At 50.9% G+C, this 25,008-nt stretch overlaps 5 protein-coding genes across 5 annotated transcripts; 2 read left to right on the forward strand and 3 right to left on the reverse strand.

Annotated features, from left to right (window-relative positions):
* Positions 1-13,237: 13,237 nt before the first annotated feature.
* Aud_001800 (glycosyltransferase family 32 protein) lies at positions 13,238-14,425 on the reverse strand (the record flags this gene model as incomplete). The annotated part of the gene is made up of 1 exon (XM_043295803.1): positions 13,238-14,425. The coding sequence occupies one exon, from the start codon at positions 14,423-14,425 to the stop codon at positions 13,238-13,240; it is 1,188 nt and encodes a 395-aa protein (XP_043151738.1).
* An 824-nt stretch (positions 14,426-15,249) lies between these two features.
* Aud_001801 (acyltransferase family protein) lies at positions 15,250-16,761 on the forward strand (the record flags this gene model as incomplete). The annotated part of the gene is made up of 1 exon (XM_043295804.1): positions 15,250-16,761. One exon carries the CDS (start codon positions 15,250-15,252, stop codon positions 16,759-16,761), a length of 1,512 nt encoding a protein of 503 aa, XP_043151739.1.
* Positions 16,762-17,116: 355 nt separating this feature from the next.
* Aud_001802 (uncharacterized protein) lies at positions 17,117-18,721 on the forward strand (the record flags this gene model as incomplete). The annotated part of the gene is made up of 1 exon (XM_043295805.1): positions 17,117-18,721. The coding sequence occupies one exon, from the start codon at positions 17,117-17,119 to the stop codon at positions 18,719-18,721; it is 1,605 nt and encodes a 534-aa protein (XP_043151740.1).
* Positions 18,722-20,364: 1,643 nt separating this feature from the next.
* Aud_001803 (CFEM domain-containing protein) lies at positions 20,365-20,963 on the reverse strand (the record flags this gene model as incomplete). The annotated part of the gene is made up of 2 exons (XM_043295806.1): positions 20,365-20,681; positions 20,735-20,963. The coding sequence occupies 2 exons, from the start codon at positions 20,961-20,963 to the stop codon at positions 20,365-20,367; spliced, it is 546 nt and encodes a 181-aa protein (XP_043151741.1).
* Positions 20,964-23,179: 2,216 nt separating this feature from the next.
* Aud_001804 (MFS transporter) lies at positions 23,180-24,991 on the reverse strand (the record flags this gene model as incomplete). The annotated part of the gene is made up of 5 exons (XM_043295807.1): positions 23,180-23,931; positions 23,984-24,391; positions 24,445-24,521; positions 24,574-24,743; positions 24,818-24,991. The coding sequence occupies 5 exons, from the start codon at positions 24,989-24,991 to the stop codon at positions 23,180-23,182; spliced, it is 1,581 nt and encodes a 526-aa protein (XP_043151742.1).
* Between the last annotated feature and the right edge of the window lie 17 nt (positions 24,992-25,008).

Below are 25,008 nucleotides of genomic sequence, written 5' to 3' on the forward strand. Positions count from 1 at the left end.
CGCCCACTGTGATGAACGATCATCCCATATGTATATATACCGACACACGGACATCTGTATCGATATGGATCGGCGCGCCACCGCCGTACCCGAAGGAGGGCAGCGGGCCCTGATATTCACCGCCCTGATATTCACCAGTTGGCCGCGCGCGCCGGACGGCCCGAGTGACCCGGCCTGGGTTAGCTAGAGTTATCACCTCAATTGGGGGTTTATCCCGAGCTGTACCGTTTGTGGCAAATGTTCTACGGTGCTGCGTGACTCCGCACCAAAAAGCCTTTCATGCCAAGACTCCAGGGATACTCCTGTCGATCTGCCGCCCGGTCTGAGATCATTCTCGAAGCGCTAGATCGGGGAATCAAAGTTCTCAGGAACGGTGTGCTCGCTCCCAAGAACTCATTGGACACTCAAGAGGGTCGTCGCCACAGACTCAAATCCTTAGACAACATCACCTTATTACGAGCGATGCGGGATTCTATTGGCACGAAGGGTGCATGTCGAAAAGTAAGAAAACCAAGTCTAAATGCCGCCTCGACTTGCTAATGTACCACTGCGCCTGCGCGATGGGAGTTCATGTGTACTCGACGCTCCTGGGGAAGGCCAGTCTATACTGTTTGTAGAAAATGCACAATGTTCCGCGGAGTCTCAATCAATGGGTCGATTGCGATTGTGCCAAGTCTCTATATCTCCTGCTATTCCCCGCTTTGATTCCTGTAACTTCTTCGTCGACTCCAGTGTTTGCTGCCGAACCGCTTTCCTGATGCTGATATCTTCCCATCTCAGGCCAGCACCGCCTCTTTCCGAAGACTGGATGAGCCAAACCTCGTAGGCCGTGATGAACCTGTTTCAAGAAACTGACCCTCGATTTTCTTTCAAGGCCTGGAACGTTCTCGGAAATGTGTCACACCGAAGGACCAGCCCGGATCCCCCGGCTTACTGGACGGCCAGTCGGGTATTATCGTAGCTAATGAATCTCCAAGTTTGAGACAACACCAGCCTTTGACAAGTGTTTCAGAAGGCCTTTCGATCGTCCTACTGCCTCTTTAGTACACCAGGACTTGTCACGTCGTGGTCGGCTTCGGCCTCTGCAAAACACCCGTTTAATACATATCGTCTGCGAGCTTCGAAAAAAACAACAACTTTGACGCAGAATCAATTTTTGAAATTTCTCGCCCAAACTACGTTCTTTTGAACTGAAAATCCGCTCAGTTTCTCGTGACGGCGACCGCTATCGATTGATCCTAATTCCATAGGGTCTCGATTGCCATGTCGTCGTCGAAGCCAAAATGGCCGCCCTTGACGGTCGCGTCTGGCAACGGGAACGGGCCACGTCAGAATCTGCACGACCGCGTCTTGGACCTCTACCACGATACGAGCGTATATCTGAGCCATCTAAAGGCTCATAATCAGGGAGTCCCAAAGCCTATCGTTGATCTAATTACGGCCACGCAAAACCTCACCAGGGAGCTCATCAAAAGCCCCTTCGGTGAGGACTGGAGGAGAGCGGTCGCCGACCTCCGCGAGATCACCCTTGACATCAAGAAGACAACCCATTCCACGCAGAACGTCCTGACTACTCAATCTTTTCCACTCTCTAGCAAGATCCGATCATATGCGCAGGCAGCAGCGGGGGCACCTCCCCCAGCCCACACGGTCTCCTCCCATGGTTCCTCAAGCCCCGGGGCCACCCCCTCGGAGCTTAGCAAAGACCGTGAAGTGATCGTTAAACTGCCTGACGCGGGCGCAGTTAAAACCTTCCGTCGCCTGCGGGCGGTGGAGATCAAAAACTGCACTGAAATGGCCCGTGTAAAGGCCTCCAAAACCGCTGTGGCCGTGACCATTGCTGCTGTGCAATTCGTCGCGGCTCGCCAGCTGAAGTCAGGTGACTTGAGCCTCAGCCTCCGCTCTGCTCAGGAAGCAGAGATCGCCCGCTGTCACCCCTCCTGGGCCAGCGCCCTCCACAAAGGCGCTGTGGTCCGCCTGCCCACCTGGGGCGTGGTCGTTCACGACGTTCAGGTGAAATCTGCTGGTGACCTGAAGGACCCCCAGGAGGCGAAGCGGGTGGCCGATCAGATCTTAGCAGAAAACATATTTGCATGGGGAGACACCGCGCAGATCATTCATCTTGCCTGGCTGACTAGCACACCGACTAAGAAGTCCTCTGCATTAGTGATTGAGTTTTCAACCCCCCAAGCCGCGAATAAGGCCATCGACACAGGCACCATCTGGGACTCCTCGATCCTGACCACGGTCCTGTACGACCGGTCCGCTCGTATCCGCCGGTGCTTTAATTGCCAACAATACGGACACATAGGAAGCATCTGTTCCAATAAAACCACCTGTGGCCTCTGCGCGGGCAGCCACGAGACCCGGGACTGCCCCCAGCGAGCCACAACCACCGGCCAGGAGCCGCGCAAGTGCGCCAACAGCGGGGACGCGCACGCTGCCTGGTCCAAAGGGTGTAAGAAGTACGCAGAGGAGGTGGATAAGGTGCAGGCTGCGTCCTGCTACCGCCAGCGGTACCACCGCATTCCCCCCTACCTGCAAGACTTCCAAATGGATTCCGAGAGTAGCGGCTCAGACTCCACTGCCGTACAGAGCACCACTCCAGTGGAAAGCTCACAAGCCTCACAGTTAACCGAGGGACGCGGGGGATCAAAAACAACAACTTCGACGCAGAACAAATTTTTGAAATTTCTCGCCCACACCACGTCCTTTTGAACTGAAAATTCGCCCAGTTTCTCGTGACGACGACCGCTATCGATTGATCCTATTTTCATAGGGTATTGATCGCTATGTCGTCGTCAAAGCCGAAATGGCCGTCCCTGACGGTCGCGCGCGGCGACGGGAACGGGCCACGTCAGAATCTGCATGACCGCGTCCTGGACCTACATCACGATACGAGCGTCTTTCTGAGCCATCTAGAGGCTCATAATCAAGGAATCCCAAAGCCCCTCATCGAGCTGATCAGAAATACCCAGTTTGTTGTCGGAGAGGTCCTCAAACACCCTCTTGGCGAGGACTGGAAGCAGGCGGTGGCCGAGCTCCGCGAGATCACCCTCGACATCAAAAAGAACACTACCACCACCCATCACGTTCTGACAACTCAATCCACCGTCCCCTGGTCTGCTAAAGTGCGCTCCTACGCGCAGGCAGCCGTAGGGGCACCTCCCCCAGCCCATACAATCTCCTCCCATGGCTCCTCCAGCCCCGGGGCCAGCCCCTCAGAGCTCAGCAAGGACCGCGAGGTGATCGTCAAACTACCTGACCCCGGCACCGTACAGACGTTTCGACGTCTGAAAGCCGTGGAAATCAAGAATCGAGCAGAGAAAGCGCGTGTTAAGGCCTCAAAAGAGACCCTAGCGGCCACTCTGGCCTCCGTGCAATTCGTGGCCGCGCGCCAGCTTAAGTCAGGTGACTTGAGCCTCAGCCTCCGTACCGCCCAGGAGGCTGAGATCGCCCGTTGCCATCCTAGCTGGACCACGGCCTTCCACCAGAAAGCTACCGTCCGCCTGCCGACCTGGGGTGTGGTGGTTCACGACGTCCAGGTCAAATCAGTGGGCGATCTGGGCGACCCCCAAGAAATCAGGCGCGTGGGCGATCAACTTCTGGCAGAAAATCGCTTCACCTGGGGTGACGACGCCGCGAAGATCATCCATATCACCTGGCTCACGAATCGGCCTGCTAATAAGAAATCTTCTGCCTTAGTAATTGAGTTTTCAACCCCCCAAGCCGCGAACAAAGCTATCAGTGAGGGAACGATCTGGGATTCCACGATTCTGACTACGGTCCTGTATGACCGATCCGCTCGCATCCGCCGGTGCTTCAAATGCCAGCAATACGGCCACATAGGAAGCATCTGTTCCAACCCAACTACCTGCGGCCTCTGCGCAGGCAGCCACGAGACCCGTGACTGCCCCCAGCGGTCGTCTGCCGACCAGGGGCCTCGGAAGTGCGTTAATTGCGGGGACGCACACGCCGCCTGGTCCAAAATATGCAAGAAGTACGCCGAAGCGGTAGATAAGGTACAGGCTGCATCTAGCTACCGCCAGCGGTACCACCGCATTCCACCGTATCTGCAAGACTTCTGCCGGGATTCCGAGAGTAGCGGCTCGGATTCCACCGCCGTACAGAGCGCCACCCCAGTGGAAAGCTCACAGCAATCTGAGGGTTCTGGGGGTTCAACCACAACCACAGCAAAGAAAATACCTAGACCATCCAAGGGGTCTAGGAAAGCGAAGTCTGAGCCACCTCGCAAACAGCTGCCCCGCGCAGCCCCTAGCAAAACATCCTCGCAGTCAGACCTAAGCGCTGCTGACATCTCGTTCGCCCCCGTACGGGTGAGGAACAGCTCGTCAAATACCTCTACCTCTACCACCTCCCGTCGTTCCGCACGAATCGTGGACCGCCTAAACACCGCCAATCCGTCGAACCTCACGGATGAGACGGAACGCCACCAGAAAACGCCCCGCAACGACCGAACCGCGACAGCCCGTGGGACCCGCCTACATATATATCAGGATAACCACGAGGGGGACGACAGCAGCGACGAACTCTCAGAGCCACTAACTATGAGTGACTGGCAACCCTGCTCAATCCTCCAAGATAAAGACACGAACTCTAGCACCCACGCTCGAAAGAACAAGCGGAAAAGGGATATAGAGAACCTGGTGCAGATGGAAAGGGACCCACAAATCAATTTTGCAGTACAGAGCCAGACGCCCGAATTTAGAGGCCGTCGAAAGAGCATACGGAACAGCCTACAACGACCATCTAATGCATAAATTATTCCAGATTCTGCAATACAACGTGCACCGCTCCAAGAATGTGGTAATGGCTCAGTTCCTGCGCGACCCTAAAGTCCTAGAAGCCGACATCATCGCCATACAAGAACCATGGGATAATCCCTATCAAGGCACCACCCACCACCCTGCCAACGCGACTCACCAGTTGCTCTACCCAGCAGCGGCGGAGGTCGGAGGCAGCCGCGCGCGCGTGTGCCTATATGTCTCCCGCCGAATCGACCCTACTAAATGGAAACATACAGCCTATTCACGGGATTGCCAGGAGCTGGAATTGCAACACGATACCGGGACGCTCCGCCTGTATAACATATATAACCCACGCCTTGATACTGACACTCAAACCGACACCCTCGACCTCCTGGAACAGGCCCTGAATCGACAGGATAGCAGCTGCCTGCTCCTAGGGGACTTTAACCTCCACCACCCAGCCTGGGGTGGCGACCACGTCCGCCATACTGACCCCAGATCTGACAAACTGCTCGAATTAACAGACGCATGGCTCCTAGACCTCTGGACGGAGCCGGGCGTGGTAACCCGCGACGAGCAAGGCCACCAATCGACTATCGACCTCACCTGGGGGTCCATGGATCTGACAGCCCGCCTCATAGCCAGCGAGGTGGCCCCTGATGTTCACGCCGACTCTGACCACCTGCCAATCCGCCTACTGTTAGATATTACAACACCACCACCGCCGGCCCCCAAACGCCGCAACTGGAAGGCCATGGACGCGCAGAAACTCTGCAAATACGTGGCCGCGAATATTAATCCAGACAAATGGTCTAACAGCGACCCCTACACCATGGATACACCTGGTCAGATCGACGACGCTGCTGAACACCTTATTGAGATAGTCCAACAAGCCATTGCCCACTCTACCCCCTGGGCCCGCCCCTCTGAATGGGCCAACCCCGGATGGGCACCCGAATGCAGTGTGATGGTCAAACTGACCCGCCTCTACCGCTGTACACTGGCACGCACACTGAAGATGACTGGGCTGCGTACACCAAGGTCCGCAACCGGAAGGGGAAGGTTATCTCTAAATCCCTGCAACGCAGCCACCGCAGACGAGTGCAGCAGACAGTCGACCAGGGCCCCCGCGGCATGTGGCGCATTGTCAAATGGGCCCGTAACCGAGCCGCGGGCCAGGCAGGCGTCATCCCTACACTCTGCCAGGGGGACCGCGTAGCAGAGACTGCAGAACAGAAAGTTGACCTGCTCCGTGAAGCCTTCTTCCCCCCACCCCCTGTGGCCGACCTCTCTGATATAGAGAACCGAACATATCACACATCCCAGGACATTGCCTTTCCTGAAATTAATGAACACGAAATCACTAAAGCAATCCAAAAGGCACCCCCAGATAAAGCACCAGGACCAGACACGATCCCCAATAAGGTCTGGCGCGCCCTAACTGCGGTCCCAACCTTCATACAGGCGCTAAAAACACTCTTCAATGCCTGCATCCGTGTAGGACATAACCCCCAGCACTTCCAAACCTCCACGACAGTGGTTCTGCGCAAGGCAGCCCCCCGAGACTTCCGCCTGCCTAAATCCTACCGCCCTATTGCCCTGCTCAATACCCTAGGCAAGATCCTAGAATCGATCGTCGCGCTGCGCATCTCTTGGGCATTAGAAGAGCAGGGCTTGCTACCAAAGGGCCACCTAGGCGGACGAAAAGGGGTGTCCATCGATCATGCCACTCAACTAATCCTGGATGAGGTCTACTGTGCATGGGGACGTGGCCACAAAGCTAGCATGCTTCTCTTAGATATATCTGGCGCCTTTGACAACGTCTCGCACCAGCGTCTAATTCACAACCTCCGAACCATGCGTTTAGGCTGGACTGCCAGCTGGCTACAGTCCTTCCTATCAAACCGGCACACCCGACTACAGCTACCTGGATTCCTAAGTGAGATATTCGCTACCTCAACTGGGATCCCTCAAGGCAGCCCCCTCTCGCCTATTCTCTTTCTCATATTCAATACCCCCTTGATCAAGACGCTCATCCATAAGATCGGCAACGCCGGAACGACCTCCTTCGGCTGGATCGATGATTCATGTGTACTAGCCACAGGCCATACATACGCGGAAAACATCACAGTACTAGAAAAATGCCTAGAAAAGGCAGATCGCTGGGCTAGACGACACGCCGCGAGATTCGCTCCTGATAAATTCGAACTGATCCACTTCACCAATCCAAAGGAACCGGCTCACCCACCACCGCCAACAGGACCTGCCGACATATGGGACCCGTACAAATATGAGGGACATGACCTAATGCCCATCCAGCACCAGAATAAGATTATCCAACCAACGGAATCAGCTAGATATCTTGGTATCTGGCTTGATAAGACCCTCTCATTCAACACCCACTGCACGAAGGCAATCAACCGCGCGAATAGCAGCCTGGAGGCGCTGCGTAGCATCACTGGATCGACCTGGGGCACCTCCTTGACGGCCATGCGGAAGATATACCGCGCAGTAGTGGTCCCACAGCTTTTATACGGAATCACTGCATGGTGTAGTCCTGCTAGCAGGCTGATCCCTGCTACAGAACAGAACAAAATCATCAACGAATTCACTAAGATTCAGAAACGCGCGGCAGTGCTAATTAGCCGTGTCTTTAGAGGGACTGCAGCTGCTGCATTAAATATAGAACTCCACCTGCTGCCAATCAGCCTGCAGATGCAGCAAACCATCGAGGAAACTGCCATACGAATCCAGACAGGGCCACAATTTGCGTGCCCACGGGGACTCACAGGGAAGCCACGTTCCACTACAGAGATGCAGCGGAGCGGGCTCACACCGCTAGAAGCACTTAGGAAGAGAGGCGGCCCCCTGGCACCTACTACCCCTACACGCCCAGAAGAGTGGGAATCTCGGAAGGAATACGTGCTCCCCCCATGGGAGCCACCTCTCCAATGCAAGATTGAAGAGTATCAAGCCGCACTGAACACCCACGATGAAATATGCAAGGACAATGACCAACTGGTTATTTACACTGATGGCAGTGGATATCAGGGCCACGTGGGGGCCTCCGCTGTCTGCCTGCGCGAACAATGGACCCGAATAAACCATCTAGGCACAGAGATGGACTCAACTGTATACGCAGCTGAGCTGGATGGAATCCGCATGGCGATTGATACCGCCAGAGCCGGAGATATAGGCCCCCGTTCGCTCACCCTCTTCTCTGACAGCCAAGCTGCTATCCAGGCAGTCCAGAACCCGCGCCGCCCCTCCGGTCAATACATCTTAAGGACAATATATGAGAAGGTAAAGACCCTAATGGCACGCGGGCTAACAGACGTACAGATACGCTGGATCCCTGCCCATGTGGGTGTGGCAGGGAACGAGGCTGCGGATGAGGCAGCGAAGGGGGCCGCCGCACGAGGGGAAGTTGAATCAAGCTCAGCGGAGCCGGATCAACCAATTATCCGGCTGGCTGCGGCCGCCAAACGCGCGGTCCGCCAGCGAATCCAGCAGCGCTGGAAAAAACAGTGGGAAACGGAGAAAGGGGCCAAGCCGACACGGCGGCTGGTTGAGGCCCCCCACAAGAAGAATTTAGGCCTATATAAAAGCCTGTCGAAGCCGCACACATCAATCATCATCCAGATGCGCACCATGCGTATCGGTCTGCGCCACTTCCTGTACAAGATTAAGGCCTCCGAAACGGACCGGTGCAGCTGCGGAGAAGGGTCGCAGACCCCAAGACATGTTCTCCTGCAGTGTTCGTTACACGCAGAGGCCCGCAGGAAGATGATCGATAAGCTTTTCAAACGGGAATTCCGGGGGAACATGTCAGACTACGACACACTTGTATCTGACCCGCAGGCGATCCGCTACGTCGCCGAATTTATGCACCAAACAGGCCTGCTTAGCCAGTTCCGCCATGCAGAACTAACTGAACAGGACCAGGAACAAGGCAGCCTCCTGAGAGGCTCTGGAATAGATGTGGAAGACGATGGTTAGATGATCGAACGGGCAACAGCTGCCTAGAAGGGGTCTTTCTAGGTGTGGAAACGCGTGAGACGGAAACACTACATGGAATGGAGTGGGATAGATATTTAGCGCGCAGGATGGCGCAGGGGAGACATGCAGCCTAGTGGCGGGCTGCTTTAGTTGTGACTACACTCTTTTCGATGTTTCTTATGTCTTGTCTGCATTTGTGGGTTACGGCGTTTGGATACTAGATTCCTGCTTCATTTGGCGAAGCGCCTGCATAGCTAGTCGCTTCTATAGACGGGCTCCAACAGGTTAATAGAATCTTGATTGATTGATTGATTGATTGACTTGCTGTTGTGGATTTGCTGGATATGTTTGATTTACTGGATATGTTTGATGTAGATATTTTGGATGTGCTAGTGCTGGTAACTGACGCCGGGGGCCTTGGTCTCGCGAACCGGGGCCGTGGCGGAAGGGGCTCGACTTGGCCCCCTCGGCTCGGTGTCCCATGTTTCCGAGCGGGTATCACCCCTCAAGACCATGAGATTCTATGCGGTGGTGGCACATCTTTCAATCTTGAGCGCCTTCCATCCAGCCTCCGGCGATCGAAAACAACCTCCGGAAGCACGAAGAAGTAGATCGAAGACCTTGCGTACGAAGTGAACTACCTTAAAGCTGAGCTTTTATGGCACTTTGAATTCAAACGGGCGCTGCTCCAGCTGCTGCAGATGTACCCGCTGTTTCATAAAATGGAGGACGCTCATATTCAGGTGACTGCTCGCCTCCAAGAAGCAGAACAGCGTTATCTGGGTCAGTGCGGTATTACTCCAAATGCCAATACTGAAGAAGGTGTGATCTGGATGAAACCGCGGAAAGCGGGATTTGGGAGAGTTGACTGGAATGGTGATCGGCACGACATTATGGTATGGACATGGGCATTCCTTTGTACTGTGGATGCTAGCTAGTGGGCATTACATAATTTCCCTTCAATGCGGAATAATTGTCCCTTTCTGATGAAAACTTGATCATCTCTAGGCTGGTAACGACCGATAGTTTCTGTATTTTACAGATCAATTGTTCGAAATGCCATATATAAGTGGACTTCCCCGAAGAATCTCTCCAGAGAACCCTACATCACTTGCAATCCAGGGATCTGCTACGACACTTAACGATGGCCCAGGAAAACTTTCCATGGCAACACGGAGTCTGTGACTGCTCTTCTTCCTGCGACGTGTGTAGGTACAATCGTACTCTGGTTGAACATAGCAAACGCCAACTAGTATATCCCACAAGTCTCTGCGCAGCATTTACTCCTTGCTGTCTGTTCAACAGAATAGGTGCTCAATTCAAGGGCCAAGACGCTCAAAGCTGCGGTTGGGGCGTAAGTGTTCGGAGAGGATGTGTAGTAAGACCTGCTGACCAATGATGCAGTGCTGCATGTATTTCTCAGTTGGTTGTGTGCTCGGTCTTCCGTGCATCCCTTTGGGATTTCGACGATACGCAATCCGGAAGGAATACAAAATTAAGGGCAACGGCCTAACCGACTGCCTGGCAGCATGGTGTTGCTCTTGCTGCGTTCTACGTCAGCTAGACTGGGAGACAAAGCACCGTCCATCTGCCCAGCAGGAAGGGTATCAACGACCGTCGGGAATGGCCTACAATACGGAGAAGTAAACGGGAAGATATTACGTATATAAAGCTTGCACTCAAGATGACTTGCTAAATTATCCTCCCAACAAATACAATACTGGGTTATATGCTATATGCCCACATGACAGACTGATGGGCTTGTAAAATACCGTCGGGTGATAATTCTCCCGCCTGGCTGTTGTAACTAAGTTTAGATGCTTACGAAACGCTGGCTAGTTCTCTGATCAAGTAATCTAATATTTCATGCTTCTAGGATTGGTTAGTGGTATTTCACTTACTTGGCATGCTTTAGATCGTGGATAGTAAAAGCCATGGCCGTCCGATAAGGATTGAACGAGTAGCTTGAGTGTGCTCCAGATTTTGAGAGCTTCAATACAGTAATATATATAGGACGCCACGGGGTATTCGTCCCCTGATGGCCTACCCTTCAACGTAAACGAATAGTACCATGCACACAGTCGAATCGAAGCACTGCCATGCTATTGTACTGGCCTCCTGCCTCCTGCTTACTCGGAGCCGGTCACCCCAAAACTCCATCAATCTGGAAGTGGAATGCTTTTGATCATAATTCTCTATCTTTGGCAATATGGCTCGGTCAGGGGCGAAGTTCACACTGCTCTCTTTGCCCTGGCCTCCAATTTGATTTGATTTATGATGTCGCCATTGTGCCACTCAATGGTCAGCTCCGAGAAGCGGCTGCCGCCCCTTTTAATTCGATTAGACTATGCAGGAATAATAGCGCATATCTGGGCCATCCATTTCGGTTCTTTTACTGGAAGCCGATGAGAAGTGGGTATCCTGGCATATCCTCATATCGAGGACTATAGGGGCCTTTCTCTCTGGAATCTATCTAGCTGTAGTCCGGGTGAAAAAGGACGTGCGGATGCTGGTGGTTGGAAGCTTCGGAGGATTTGCATTCGTGAACGTTGCATGGTACAACCTGGCCACCTCCAGGTTATTCCGGCTGACAGCCTCGTATACGTTAATGGTGGTGATTAATAGTATTGGCGGTTGGTTCTACTGCCGCGGGCGTGGTATATCTGTGGGTGCTGGCTCCTCGGAGAGTCTGTTTGGATCCGGGCATTTTTTGATGCACTTATGTTCCTTGGCTGCATCAGCTGTCTACAGATTCACATTGATCTCTTGGATACGCTTTCGAGCCGACTGCTCGTGAGACACTCGGCTGCCTGCTAGGGAAACGACGTTGGTCTGGGCAACCATTTTGGAGGTGCATGAAGATACATTACACGGTTACTGTGCCGGAAGTGAAAAGCGAGTTGTAACAAACTTTCCTGCTAGTGTATCGTCAGTATCACTATCTAATCTAGCCAGATAAGCGGAATTATATAAGAGAGGGTCTATGTCGCCTCTGGACCGTCGTCCAACATGAACAAGCCTCTCAAGATGAATCCTCTTCCACAGGTCATCATTACATCCTGTGTGCTGTTGGTTCAGGCTAGCTCATAGGGTATAGACTATGCAATGGACCCATTTGGGATCAACGGGATCATCACCTGGTGAATATAACGAATGCCTGCCTATCACGCAGTTTCAAGCTGCTGCGGCACTTCCAAGACCAAGAACAGCTGGATATCTCGATTGCTCAAGTGCCCGACTTATGGCATTCATATGATTATCAATCTTCTATGAACAATTTATCATGCACGTCCTTCATCCAAAGCTACTTGCCGATCAATGAGAGTGAGGGCTGCCGCAACACACCTCCGTACACTTGCCACCGGCTGCTGGGTCAACTATGGGCTTGACCCTGCGTTAAGAGGCCAAAAACCGTCTAAAAATTGGAACTCACCCTCGCCCTTGCCAACGATCCTCCCGTCTTTGTGTTACAGGCCCAGTTCAACACCCATCTCAGCCTCCTATTCACTACCAACCTGCGCATCAGCTAAAACAATTACAAGGCTCTACCATCGCCCCCCAGTATGTCACCGAGTGTGCAGTCGCCGCAGTACTCTCGTTGTCAAAGCCAACCGCTTCGCTGCTTGATAGCATGATACACCATAGCTCCTCACCTAGAGTGACCCCGCATCCAACATCAATGCATATATCGCGCCATATTCCGTCCTCCTTGCCCGTATCTACGTCTAGTATAAGCTTCACGCGTATGTCCAAGTGATTCTGGGCGAGGTAACGAAATTTTGTGTCCCAAACACTCAACGCCTTAGTGGATGAAACCGTGTGGTTCGATTCATTGAATTGTTCGTTCCTTCTCTATAACATGACGCCGGCGAGACCATGCTTACGTATAACAAGATTTGGGGATGATGCATATCAGCATGTACTCCACCAGGTCAGTTTTTCGGAGCCAATGTGGTTCCTCGGCTACAAAAGTTCTTTTGATTCATATCAATGCCCTTCGCCAACACAGTTTGCTCCGAACCCCCGTAATCTGGAAGAGAGATTCATTTGGGGTATCTCTCTGGAATATAGGAAACTCTCAGCTCCTCTGCGACAAAATTGGGCAGCAACCGGTCTTCGTTATAGATGCTGCTGAAGAGGTATAGAGTGAAGACTGCACGGCGTTTCACGGCCGCCACAATCCATGATTCCCATGTTGGTCTAGTCCGTGCTAACTCAGCAGCACAAAAGAGGCCGTTTCGAGCGGTCCGAAATGCCATCTCCATAAGGTGAGGGAACCATTTCAGGATAAAGCCCGTATTAGAAGTACCCAGACTCGTGAAATGGCAGGAGATAGTAGGAATAAATAGCTGCATTCCCAACTGTGATAAAAGAGTATCTTGTAAAATAATCATCACCAACGGCTTAAGTCACTTATATCTATAATAAATCATCAAATTTGCAAGAGACGAGGAGGAATGTCCAATGCATCAAAAACCGTTAAAGGCGGGCTGCGGCGGCGGTTCCATATTCTTCAACGCTTCCCCTATTGCCTGAAATGTGGCAATCTGCCGCTCCTGCTCTTCCTGAGGCAGGGCGGCAAAAGCAGTTGTTTCTTCGTCCCACCTTTTCACACAGTCCACGTTCCAGTTGCACCTCTCAACCTCCCCAAAGATGGGGTGATAGAATCGGGGGTGACGTTTTGGCCACTCGGAGGCATGGTAATGATGCTTGACCAACGCGTTGCGCGAATTATGGGTGCCCGAGTCGGAATGACCTTGCCCAGCGGCGAACGCTTCAACCGTCAGGACCAGAAACTCTCCAACAACTTTGGACTCGGGGATATCATGGAACGCATGCCATGTCACGGTCTTGCCAGTGGTACGGCTCATTTCAGATAGGATAGCACCCGTGAAGGCAGAAGGCCCGGTGCCTGTGATCACGTCATCGAAGTCCAGCTGAAGCTCTGAGATTGGCTTTCCTTGCTTGATGGAGAGCTCATTGAGCCAGTGGAGGATATTCTCGACTAGTCGCATCATCACGGGCTGTCGGGGCTTGCACATGAAGGTCCATTGGCAGAAGGACTGCGATTTCTGACCCAATATAGGATGGTCACTGAACTGTGGCTCATCAATTTCGATGCCTATGACCATGCCGATATCTCTTTCGTCATGAGTGCTTGGGACAAATCGCTCGACGGGTCTTAATGCTTCCACGTCTATATCAGCATATACCCCTCCTTCTATGTACATGACAAGGTACCGAAGAAGGTCAGCCTTGATAATCGGCGCAGTCAAAGATCGATACGTTTCAACGATATCTGGTCGATTCTCCCCAAGAGGTCCGAAATTCGTTTCGACATAGTCGAGGTCATTCTGGTCGGTCAGAACTTCGTATCGATAACCCGGGTTTTTCACTGTCCAGCTGCGCGCAACCTCGATATCACGTCCGTCAAATTCCAATGGGTTCACTTTCCAAATCTGCCAGATTTTCCGGGGAAATGTTTCACCAACTTTGGCGGTCACCTGGGTAGAGTATGATCGAGTCTGGCCAAAGTCATGTGATGTCCTGGTGACACAGAAGTAGATGAATAGGAACAATGCCACCAGACCGCCATGTGTGAATCGACGTGCCCTCTTTTGAAAGAGACTTATCGGCACGAATTTTTTCTCCACCATGACTGTGCCTGTGATGTGATCTTACTCACTGGCCTCTTGTCTGGGGAAAGCATAGAAGTGGAAAAAAGGTGAAAGATCGTGAGCCCAGGAAAACATAGCCTTATTTCACCACTAGTGTAGATTACATACGGCACATAGCATTGTATTTCACATGTGGTCTTCACTAAATCTGAAATACATTACCTCGGGTTGCGTTAGTCCCTGACACCCTTGAAAGCGTGTGTCTCATTTGCTGGGCTGTCGTGTTGGTAATCCCGCGAGCGCAGTTGCAGCCACTGGTACGGGAACCATGTAAATTTCAAGATCCACTGGATCATTTGGTGGCATCTGGACGCTCTTACTTAATCGGCCGGACTAAATAGTAGGGATGTGGTGGGGGCGGTCAATCGTGGCTTTTTAGTGGAAAACGCCATTGACTTTCCTTAAATATTATCCGCATGATACCCATGGAACCCACTCAATGCGGCCCCAAACCTTGTCAAATTGCCGGGGCGAGATCGTGCCTGCACGGCTCAGCCACTCGATCATGCTCCCCGGGGAGTCAGCGTTCAGAGCCCGACGTGTGGAGGTAGAAAAGAGGGTCCGCAAAGACTTGGCATAATGTATACAAAACGCAATCTAGCGGCAGCCTCGGCACCAGAGGGTAGTGAGCAGGCCGAGCCTGCCCAGCGACCCGCTAAGGAGCACTAGTCACTGTATGAGTCCACACAATTCACGTGTTATCGAGTTACCAGGAGCTGTGTAATAATTCTCAAGTAGTGAGACCTTGGATTTTTATTCTTTGACCTTTCAAAAGACTCTGGCAACTTCATTTCTTGCCCCTGATGCCCATCCTACCCTCCTCAATCGAGAGCTTCTCGCCTCAGTTGAATTTGAGCCCCGAACGAGCCATCGAGGGTAGAGAGTGGAAACCACAGTTAGCCGAGAGGACACATCCTCGACATGGAATGTCGTCTTTTTCATGGATGGCTCCTTTCCTGTCCACTTTGTCCATTGGGCCGACAAATAACGATACAAACACGAATGAGAAACGACGGCGTACCAGGCCGACCGCATACCTAGATGGACTGCGAGGGTTTGCGGCTCTCCTGGTCTACTGGACACATCATCAACTTTGGGCCCACGATGGCGTAGGAGTTGGGAAGGCCTTCGAGCTAGCCTACGGTTACGATAACAAGTACTATTTCGCATGCCTTCCTGGTGTCCGAACGATCTTCGCCGGAGGTCATTTTGCCGTCAGCGTCTTCTTCGTGCTCTCTGGGTACGTTCTCTCAATGAAGCCACTGGGATGCATCCAGGATGGCGACTACGCTGGACTAGGTAAAAGTCTTTCCTCTGCGGTATTCCGCCGATGGTTTCGTCTCTATATACCTGTCATTTGCACAACGTTTTGCTACATGACTTTTTTGCATATCTTTAAAATTCGCACTATCCCAGAGCTTCAAGGAAGCTACCTCTCGGAGCTATGGAATTGGTACGCTGAATTCAAGAACTTCAGCTTCGTTCTGCGAACAGGCGGTGAGCCTTGGTTCACGTACAATTCCCATGCTTGGTCTATACCCGTCGAATATAGAGGCTCTCTGGCTGTTTACACCGCCGCGATCGTTTTTGCAAGATTCCGCCGCGACGCCCGGCTGATTGGTGAAGTGGTATTGGTGGTATACTTTTTGTACATTGCGGATGGGGCGCACTTTGCCATGTTTATCGCTGGCATGCTTTTGAGAGATCTCGATCTCCTCGCCATGCGCAATGACTTGCCCGACTTCTTTCGCAGATTGGAGCCCTTCAAGTCAGCTATTATGACTTTACTCTTCTATGCCAGCCTCTACCTCGGCGGGGTCCCATCGCATACGGATAACTTGCAGCAACTACGTGACTCACCAGGGTGGTACCTCTTATCATTCCTCAAGCCACAGGCAGTGTTCGACTACAAGTGGTTCTACCTGTTCTGGGCTGCTGTCTTTCTTGTCTCGTGCACGTCTCACCTTCCGTGGCTCAAGGCATTTTTTGCAGCCCCGTTCAACCAGTACTTGGGTCGCATTTCATTTGCCTTCTATTTAGTCCACGGACCGGTTCTGTGGATTTTAGGAGACAGGCTCTACGCTGCAGTGGGATTTGTGCGTGATTCACATGCCCAAAATTGTCCCTGGTGGATTAATCGTTTGCCCCTGCCTACCCTTGGTCCTTTTGGGCTTGAGGTCAACTTTCTCATCCCACAGCTGGTTTTGTTGCCCTTGACCCTCTGGCTTGCAGAGGTCACAACTAGACTAGTTGACGAGCCCGCTGTGAGGCTCTCTCAGCGGATGTATCAAGAGGTGCTTGTTGACAAAACTTGACAAACCTCCGCCTGTGTTTATGATCTACTTATTTGTTTTTGAGCCTCTCATGCAAAACCTACCCTGTATTTTAAATTGCTTTATGATAAAAGTCTAGCAATTCTTGGAGTCCCTAGGACCGGATACACCTCGATCATGAAGACTTGCATGAAAGTACGTACGCCATGTGTCTAAGATCATAGTGGAAAAGCTTTGTCAGAATATTGATTTCGGCATGTGTTCTTCGTAGCTTTACCTCAATTCTCACGGTCAATGCAATGTTAGTCTTAGAAGTTGTATCTAGCGAGGAATTAGGTTGATGCTCCAAGGATACGCCGATTACCATACACAGAAATTAACAGTTGCGGATCTGGCCATGCTACTTCCCATCGATGACTACTGGCAAACTACCGACCCTCAATTCAGCCACTACCCGCGTCCGTCGGAGCCCCCTTTTCTCATGACTGTGTCATTGACTAATCTCGGCAACCCGTTTTCTGGAATATGGCTTATTACCTCGTACTGTTACCTCCTGATGCTCTACTCTACACCCGCCAGACTGAACATGGCTAAAAGAACAGCTATACGCCTGATGCTTATTGCAGGGGTATTGTCCGCAGTGATCCTCGTCGCTAAACTTCAATCCAACCATCTCAACTTGCAAACGAATTTTCTGTCCACGCATCACTCCACGGTTGGTCCATATGGGAAATCACACAGTAATGCTGAGGAATCTGAGACAGCTTGCTCAAGCGTCCTCGGCAGCGAAGGTTGGTCTCACTGCCGGGATGGACAAACCACAGACGAGGACAGAAGACATCCTGGATTCGAAAAAGAAATGTCTCGAATGCACCATATACTATACTCAGTATCGAGGCCCGATCGGAAGTATTTCGAGATCGATTTTGGGAGAAGAGCCGTGATGAATCCCAATATCATACCCCATCCTGAATTGCTTGACACCTGGATCGTCACTGCACAGCTACATAACCCTCCTTCGGCTCGAATGGCATCAGTCTGGTTCGCTGAACTCGTCTGCAATGCGGCGTTCTCAGAAGATAAGCGAGTTCTGAGCTGTCTGGAACCACCACTGCAATTGCCCATACCAGCGACGTTTGGTGACTCCAGCAAGTGCGTCGGCGACATTTCGTACTTTAGTCTCAGCGTTGGGCCTCATGATGCGAGGGTATTCTACGGGCCCGAGATTCCGTACACCATTTATGGCTCCAATTCTTTTTTTACGTGCTTTGGACAATGGATCTCCGATTTTCGAATCTTGGTGGACTGGGGCATAGACACGATACATGAACACGAGTTCCGCCAGTATCGTGAGCTCCAACGTCCAATGCCATGGGATGCTGTTGAGAAGAATTGGTTCCTTTTCTGGGACGACTTTGGACAAATGTTCATACACCATAATATTGCACCAGAGCGAGTATTTGCGAAACTCGAGCTTGATGGTTCCGTTGGGCCAAACTTGGCTCTGGCGACCGCGACTTCAGACCAAGCGTGTCTCAAGAGATTCTTGCCTCAGACTACGAGCCCAACGGAGAGCATTCATCAATCGACAAACTCGCTAGCTATCACTCTATGTGCACGATCTGACCAACCTTGCCAACCCGATACGACCAATACCTTTGTGCTTTTCATCATCCAACAAAAGACCCTACAAGGTCTTCACCCCGTATATGAGCCATATGTCGTACTTACGCGGCGTTCTATGCCATACGAGATTTATGCGGTCTCATCAAAACCAATTTGGATTTTTGGTCGCAGAACTACTGCAAAAAAGTCAGATGTATCTGACTCCGAGATGCTCTACGTGACTAGCATCAGCTGGAAAAACCAAGGCCAGAAGTATCATGGGTACATTGATGACACACTGTTCCTGGCATTTGGCAGGGAGGATTCGGCCGCTGGCGGTATCGACGTTACCGCGAGAGACCTCCTAGCAGAGCTGGGTATGTGTGCAGGCTTTTGATTTAATTCTTTACTAGGAGTTCTGGTGGCTTGCATATCTCGTTTTTCAATTTTCTTGAGGGTGAATGTGATCTTGTTACGATGTATAATAGGTAGATGTGCTTGAATATTGGGAATTTGATCCAGCACCGAACAATCCACTATCGGTACGCGGAAATAACAGAACGAACTAAAGAAAAATCCCTTTAGAGTCAGTGTGGGTCCAAAATCCTCGTCAGTCTCCATTTCTCGTATTATTTTCCTATCTTCCTTTCTTCCTATCTGTTTGTTCGCGCAGAACTTGGTCAGTGGGCTGGGTGGCTTGGGCGGCGCTGTGTAGCGTGCTCTCCCACAGGATTAGTTTTTTTGACATGAAAATTATTGGCGTCCTCGCAAGCGTTATGCGTCCTTTCACATGTCTTTCGCCACCATTTTGCCTAAGACATTGATCGACCGAGGTGAGTCCCGTACATGGAGAGTGCCGCGTTGATTTTGAGCATGTGCCCAAAACTCAAAAATAGTTAGTGCCTGCGTGGTGGGGGGATATGATCCTCAAGCCAAGAACCCTGATCTCCCGCGTTGGGCGTTATGCATTAATTGGTCCATAGAGACTTTCAGCCTCACACCTCACTGCCAGAACGTCCCTCTGGCTGTCAAACTATTCGGTTAGATATCCGATCGACGGCTGCTTTAGTCGCACCTGGCCACCCTTGGTTTCCACGGGGTAATGATGACAGGAATTGTTCAATGCGGGCAATATCATGCATCACTACGAAGTTGAGGATAATCATGTGCGGTTTATTATCTGCTATCGTCGGAATCGGGCATTGGGCGAACTTTTGCGGAAATCATTTTCCACTGGGGGAAGTGAGATTTTAGCTAGGGCACAGTGATGAGGTCCGAGGAGAACTGACTGACAGACCTGAGGATTTAGACAAAGTTTCTTCGCTTTAGTATTTCTCCCCTTATTTCGGGCACCGTTCTTCCTGCTGTCTTGAGTGTTGTACCTTACAGAGTCAGAGCGAAGTTAAATCCCATCAAAGATGTTTCCTCACACACGCCACGAGTAATAATCTAAAGACTCAGGACCAAGGACGTATCTAAGATCATTTTCTATTTTTGATTAGTTTGCCAATGCCGATGTTGCATCCAATATTACAACTAGAGTGTTTTTAGATTACGATGTCTTTTGATGGGACTTCTGTTTTCCGCATAGCCATCTTTTAGAGGTGTCCATATTCATATAGGCAGTGTTGCTGGAGAGTCCCTTGCTTCTAACCACCATGACGCCATTTCAATGAGACTTAGTGCATTCCTATACATTTGAACAAATCAGTCCAAATATTTTGACCGTAAGAATGCCTTTCCTTCGTGTCATAGGGCATTCCTCCTTTGAGGAGACTTTTCGTCGTTATTCTTACCATGGATTATAACAATCAAATTTGAGAAGGCTCTAGGGTCTAGGTTGAGATAGACAAGTAGTGAAGAAATGCACCCTGCAGTCAGGTTTCCCATAGTGTCATAATTATGTAATTGTATTCTGGAATAGGAGTTATTATAAATGATTGTAGCTTGAGATAGCTTAGTAGCTAGAAGCTACCAGCATCAAATTAAGTATATCAGACAACAGTGGGATGAACCTCCGAGATTTTCTCTACGCCATTCTTAGACCAGGAACATCATGCTGGCTAGCAGGATGGCAGTACCAGCCACCTGAGCAGCTCCGGATCCAGTACCAGATGCCCCGTTGAATTGGGAGGTGCTCGAAGGCGAAGCAGTGTTGACAGTGGACGAAGTCGTGGAGGCCGCAGACGAAGTTTGCGGGCTTCCGCCCAACCCACTGACCGTGGTAGAATTGGAGCTGCTTGATTTGGTCGGAACACTTCCTGCAGCAGTCGATGTGGGAGCCGATGAGTACACCGGCGGGACAGAGACCGGGTGGCCAACACCAGAGCACAAAGATACAACTACATTGGAAACAGCTAAAGGGCGTGGTTAGAGGGGATCATACGTAGTGGCATGTGGCTTCTCATACCTTGTTGGTCCGTGACATCACAAGCTTGTTTGACGCAGGGCACAACCTGTTCCACAAGGCCCGTCTTTTGGCAATGGCATGCGAAATCCGTCAGCTCAGAGCAGCCGTCCGCACCAAGGGCCGAAGTGAGACATTTAAGCTTCAAGAGGAAGAAGGAGAAGAGAGCATAGGTTAGTTTTGAAATTAGATATGGAGCCGGGGCATTGAGCGGACAGGTCGTACAGAGCATTGTGGGATATTGGATAGTTGGGCGCTGGTGATGGCACCGGCGCCGAGCACGACAGCAGCAGCAGCGAGACGCATTGTGGCTGTGATGCGGAAACGGAGGGATGGATAGCCTGGAGGTTGTCTGGCATGAAGGGGCTCTCAACGCGACAAGCACAATAAAACTAGAATGTATGCACCGACTAGTCTTATATGATATGGCACTCCAGGCCCTATTTCTAACTAGCGGAGTATACCGGCTATGAGCACATCATTCATGTCACGCTATTATCGCGTGGACTTAGCTTGATTTCTCTTTTCTATTGACTCATTCGGCTCGGGTCTTTTCAAACTTGGTCTGCTGGTTTTTGTACAGAGTAATCCTGTTACTGTTATGGTATGAACAAATCAAATCAAAGGTTGAACGAGGCGGAGCCCCCAAAACCCAGACAAAGATGGTTTAGCGTGGTCCTTCTGGCTCTGTTGCTGGAGTGTTTGTACCCTGACTACATGGCGTTACCCACATATGTCTTTAAACGAAGTGGAGCGAGCCTGGAGGTGCGTGCGGGGTAATTGGAGAACCGAGGGACCATTCAACTTGCCATAAAAAAAGGAAATGAAGGGCCAGTAATTCGCCGTCATTTTGCTATGTTTTTTCTGGGTCGGCTTCAGCTGCGACACTACCATTCCTTTCTCATTTCATTTTCGCGCTGTTGACTCTACTTGTATTCATTCCTTCAATTGTTTACTGAAAAGAATTTCATTCTGTGTTTATTTAAATGAATAACTAGGGCTATGACATATCTTCTCTATTCATTATATCCGGGGTCAGTTCACGTTCCGGGATTGCCAAGGGTTGAAGCTATTTATTCGACCGTTTTCAATGTCGAGCACACGTACCAGGGGCCCCCACAAAAATCCACCGACCGACAGTCCGCTCTTCTTGAACACAACAACTCCTGAATTTTAGTCTTGTCAATCCAGCGTGGCTACATGTGTCGGACACTACTGGTCCCCGCGCATATCTCGTTTCTACACACCAGCCCTGGTTCCCTTGTACTGCCACCTATGATGGAGTGCAACCTCAGCAGCAAGTCACTGCAAAACAACCAGATGAACATTCTCGTAATGAATAAGGCAAGGATGAAGGTCGTGGCCCTTATGTGGCATCTCACTCGTCAACCTCTGAGCGTCAAATCACGTCTTCCGAGGCAGCCAAAGACACTTCGCTCAAGTGTAAACGCTGCCAAAAGAATATCGAGGCCGAGGTCCCTGAAGTAAGACCAGTACTGTTGCATAGATTTCATGAGATTCTCAGCAATATTCTAAAAATTCACAAGCAATTACATAAAGACACATACCTGTCCCTACAAATGCGACACGAACGCATGTGTCTGGTGGTCTGCATCCCAGAAGGACCTCGCACAGCACTTGCCATCTGTACGTAAGGTCTATGAGCCAACTAGGCACGCCGCGATCTATTGCTCCCACCGTCATTAAGACTATTCTGAGAATGGAAGAAAAGAACCTATGCGACATGATATTCTGCTGCACCATATCAGAGCCAAGCATAGGCTACAGTAGAGGCTAGGTTTTGATACGTGCAACTAGCCAAGCATTGAGTGTTAGTATATATAGCGTTTGTATCACACCCTCACAGGCAAATCCATTGTTCCTCATTTTTTCGGAGGGCCTAAAAGGGCTAAGTACCTCCGAGAAAGCCCCTTCTACCTGCCCATCATATTAAGAAAATATAAGCAAGAGAAAGTGCTTTTACTGCATCAGGAATAGTGGGGAAAATACTGTAACTGTTTCTCTAATACTTAAGTTTCCAATTTGATCGATGCTCAAATGAACTCAGACCCTCTTGGCCAAGGAAGGTTCTCCTATAGCTCAAAGAGGTCGATACAGAAACACCAGGATAATTTGCGTTGGACCAGCCCCTGGCGTCCCTAGTTCTAGCCTTCGTCAGATTGAGGGATATGGCGGTTTGCGGGGATCATATCTGGTTACGGCTGAGATTGTTTTTTGGTATCCCGATATGTCACTCCGACTGGATTGCGATCCACATGTTGCACTAGCAAGATCTGCCTTTCCGGATTGATAATTCACATAGCTAGGCAGTAAACGCAAGCCATCTATACTAGCTTCTCTCAACTACCCACCAACTTTTCTCGATAATGATAGGAATTATTGACCACCAGCCGTTTCACAAGTTGTTGACCCAGCCTTTAGACCAGGCTACTGTTCTAATGGTACTTTCGCTTGCTCGATCCCCTTTGGGACATCCACCAGCCAGTAGAACACAAATCCGACAACCATAAGCAATAGATTCGGAATCATCGGAAAGCGCAAGTTGTGTGTCCGATCTTGAATCACGCCCATTACCAGAGGGTTGATCCACCCCGTCGCCAAATCCAGGGTGATCTCCAGCCCGAAGAACTGCGCCTCAGAGTTTTCAGGGATCAGAGAAGAGTAGATAGCACGGTTGTACGCCCGAAGCGCACTGCTAGTCGACATGAAGAGTACTTGCTCAACCCAGAACTCAGCCTGATGTTTGTAGCCTATTGCAATGTTGTTGCTGATACCCATGCAGCCCCAAAGAACACAAACAATGTTCACCAGAAGCAGCGCATATGCCCATGACTTCACGGAGAGACGAAGCTGTGGGTAAAGATACATGAAGCCAAGACTGCCCATGCATGCAAAAGCCACGCTGGTGAATGACCACACTGAGTAGACACCAGAGCTAGTACTAAAGCCGGTGACCTGAAGGAAAAGCGCGCCGATTAGTTGCAAGTGGTTTGAATAGCCGGTGTTCCATAGTACCCATCCGATACAAAGCTTGAAAGCTTCGGAATACCGTGGCGCATTTCTCAGCAGTCTGAACCAGTTTTTGGCCGGTACCAGCATGGGTCTCTTGTCCTTGGTGCGATCAAACTCTTTACCGCAGACTGATGGGAGCAGGCATTGACCAAGGATGGCAAAGAGAACTATAAAAGTCAGCACCGCAGGACCCTTGAGCTGTGGCATAATGAGAGTCACTTGTAATGCAGCCCGCGATCGTAATAGCAAGAAGGTAGTTGAAATATCCAACCTTGACATAAGACCCACGCCCATAGACAAGAATGACACCAATGATCAGCGCAGTCAGACCCCCAACATTGCTCGAGACCAACGCCAGAACACTGACCGAGACGCCTTTATACCAGACCGTCCTCTCACCTTGGGATCCTGCAATCTTGGAATCGCGGAAGCAGCCAGTGGAACGCATGAAGATGGGGATGTACGAGCCCTCGATGACTGTGTAGACGCCTCCCACGGTTGTCAGAAGGCAGTATAGGACCGATAAAGCGGTCAGATGGCTGTAAGTTTGACCTGTCAGGCCGGCGAATGGCAAAGCTAGGGCGCCAAAAAGGAAAATCGAGGTCATCATCATAGTCTTGCGGTAGTCTTCCATAGTGATCAGCGGTGGCAAATCGAACGCGCTGAGGGCTCATACATACAGAGATAGTCTGCAAGGCCAGCAGTGATAATTGACACAATGCCTTCCGCGGCTCGACTGATTGCACGTAGGTATAATCTAGTTTCGAGTTAGAGATTCGAGTTGCGATGCTTAAAGCAACGAAACTCACGTGTAGCTGTTGTAGTCAATCTCTCCGGCACCAAATTTCACAAGGCAACTGATATTGGTACCACGGTGTGAACAACGCTTATTCGATCCGGCCTGGTGGCCTAAAAGGTTGGCCGCAGACAGAATGGCTGCAGAGACGTATGTTGAAGCCATGGAAGAGGTTGGGCCAGTCTAATGATCGAACTCCGTCAAGTCTCAGCCAATCATTCGATCGAAACTGATGAGCATGGGGAATCAAGTCTCACCGAGTAGCACAGAAACAGAAATGCCCATAATGCTCTCTTGGAATTGAAGACAGCCTTGGAGCGCGCTCCCTCCAAATCGTCGACGTCGTGCTGCACCGTGGGTCGTAAACCATGCTTATCGGTGTCTCCGTCGTCTCTGGGGATGTCTTCCTCGATGGAAGGACCTGTGTGCATGTCGCGATCGGGAGTCA

This window comes from Aspergillus udagawae (genome assembly GCF_001078395.1).
Source record: "Aspergillus udagawae IFM 46973 DNA, scaffold_10, whole genome shotgun sequence".
Taxonomy (NCBI): domain Eukaryota; kingdom Fungi; phylum Ascomycota; class Eurotiomycetes; order Eurotiales; family Aspergillaceae; genus Aspergillus; species Aspergillus udagawae.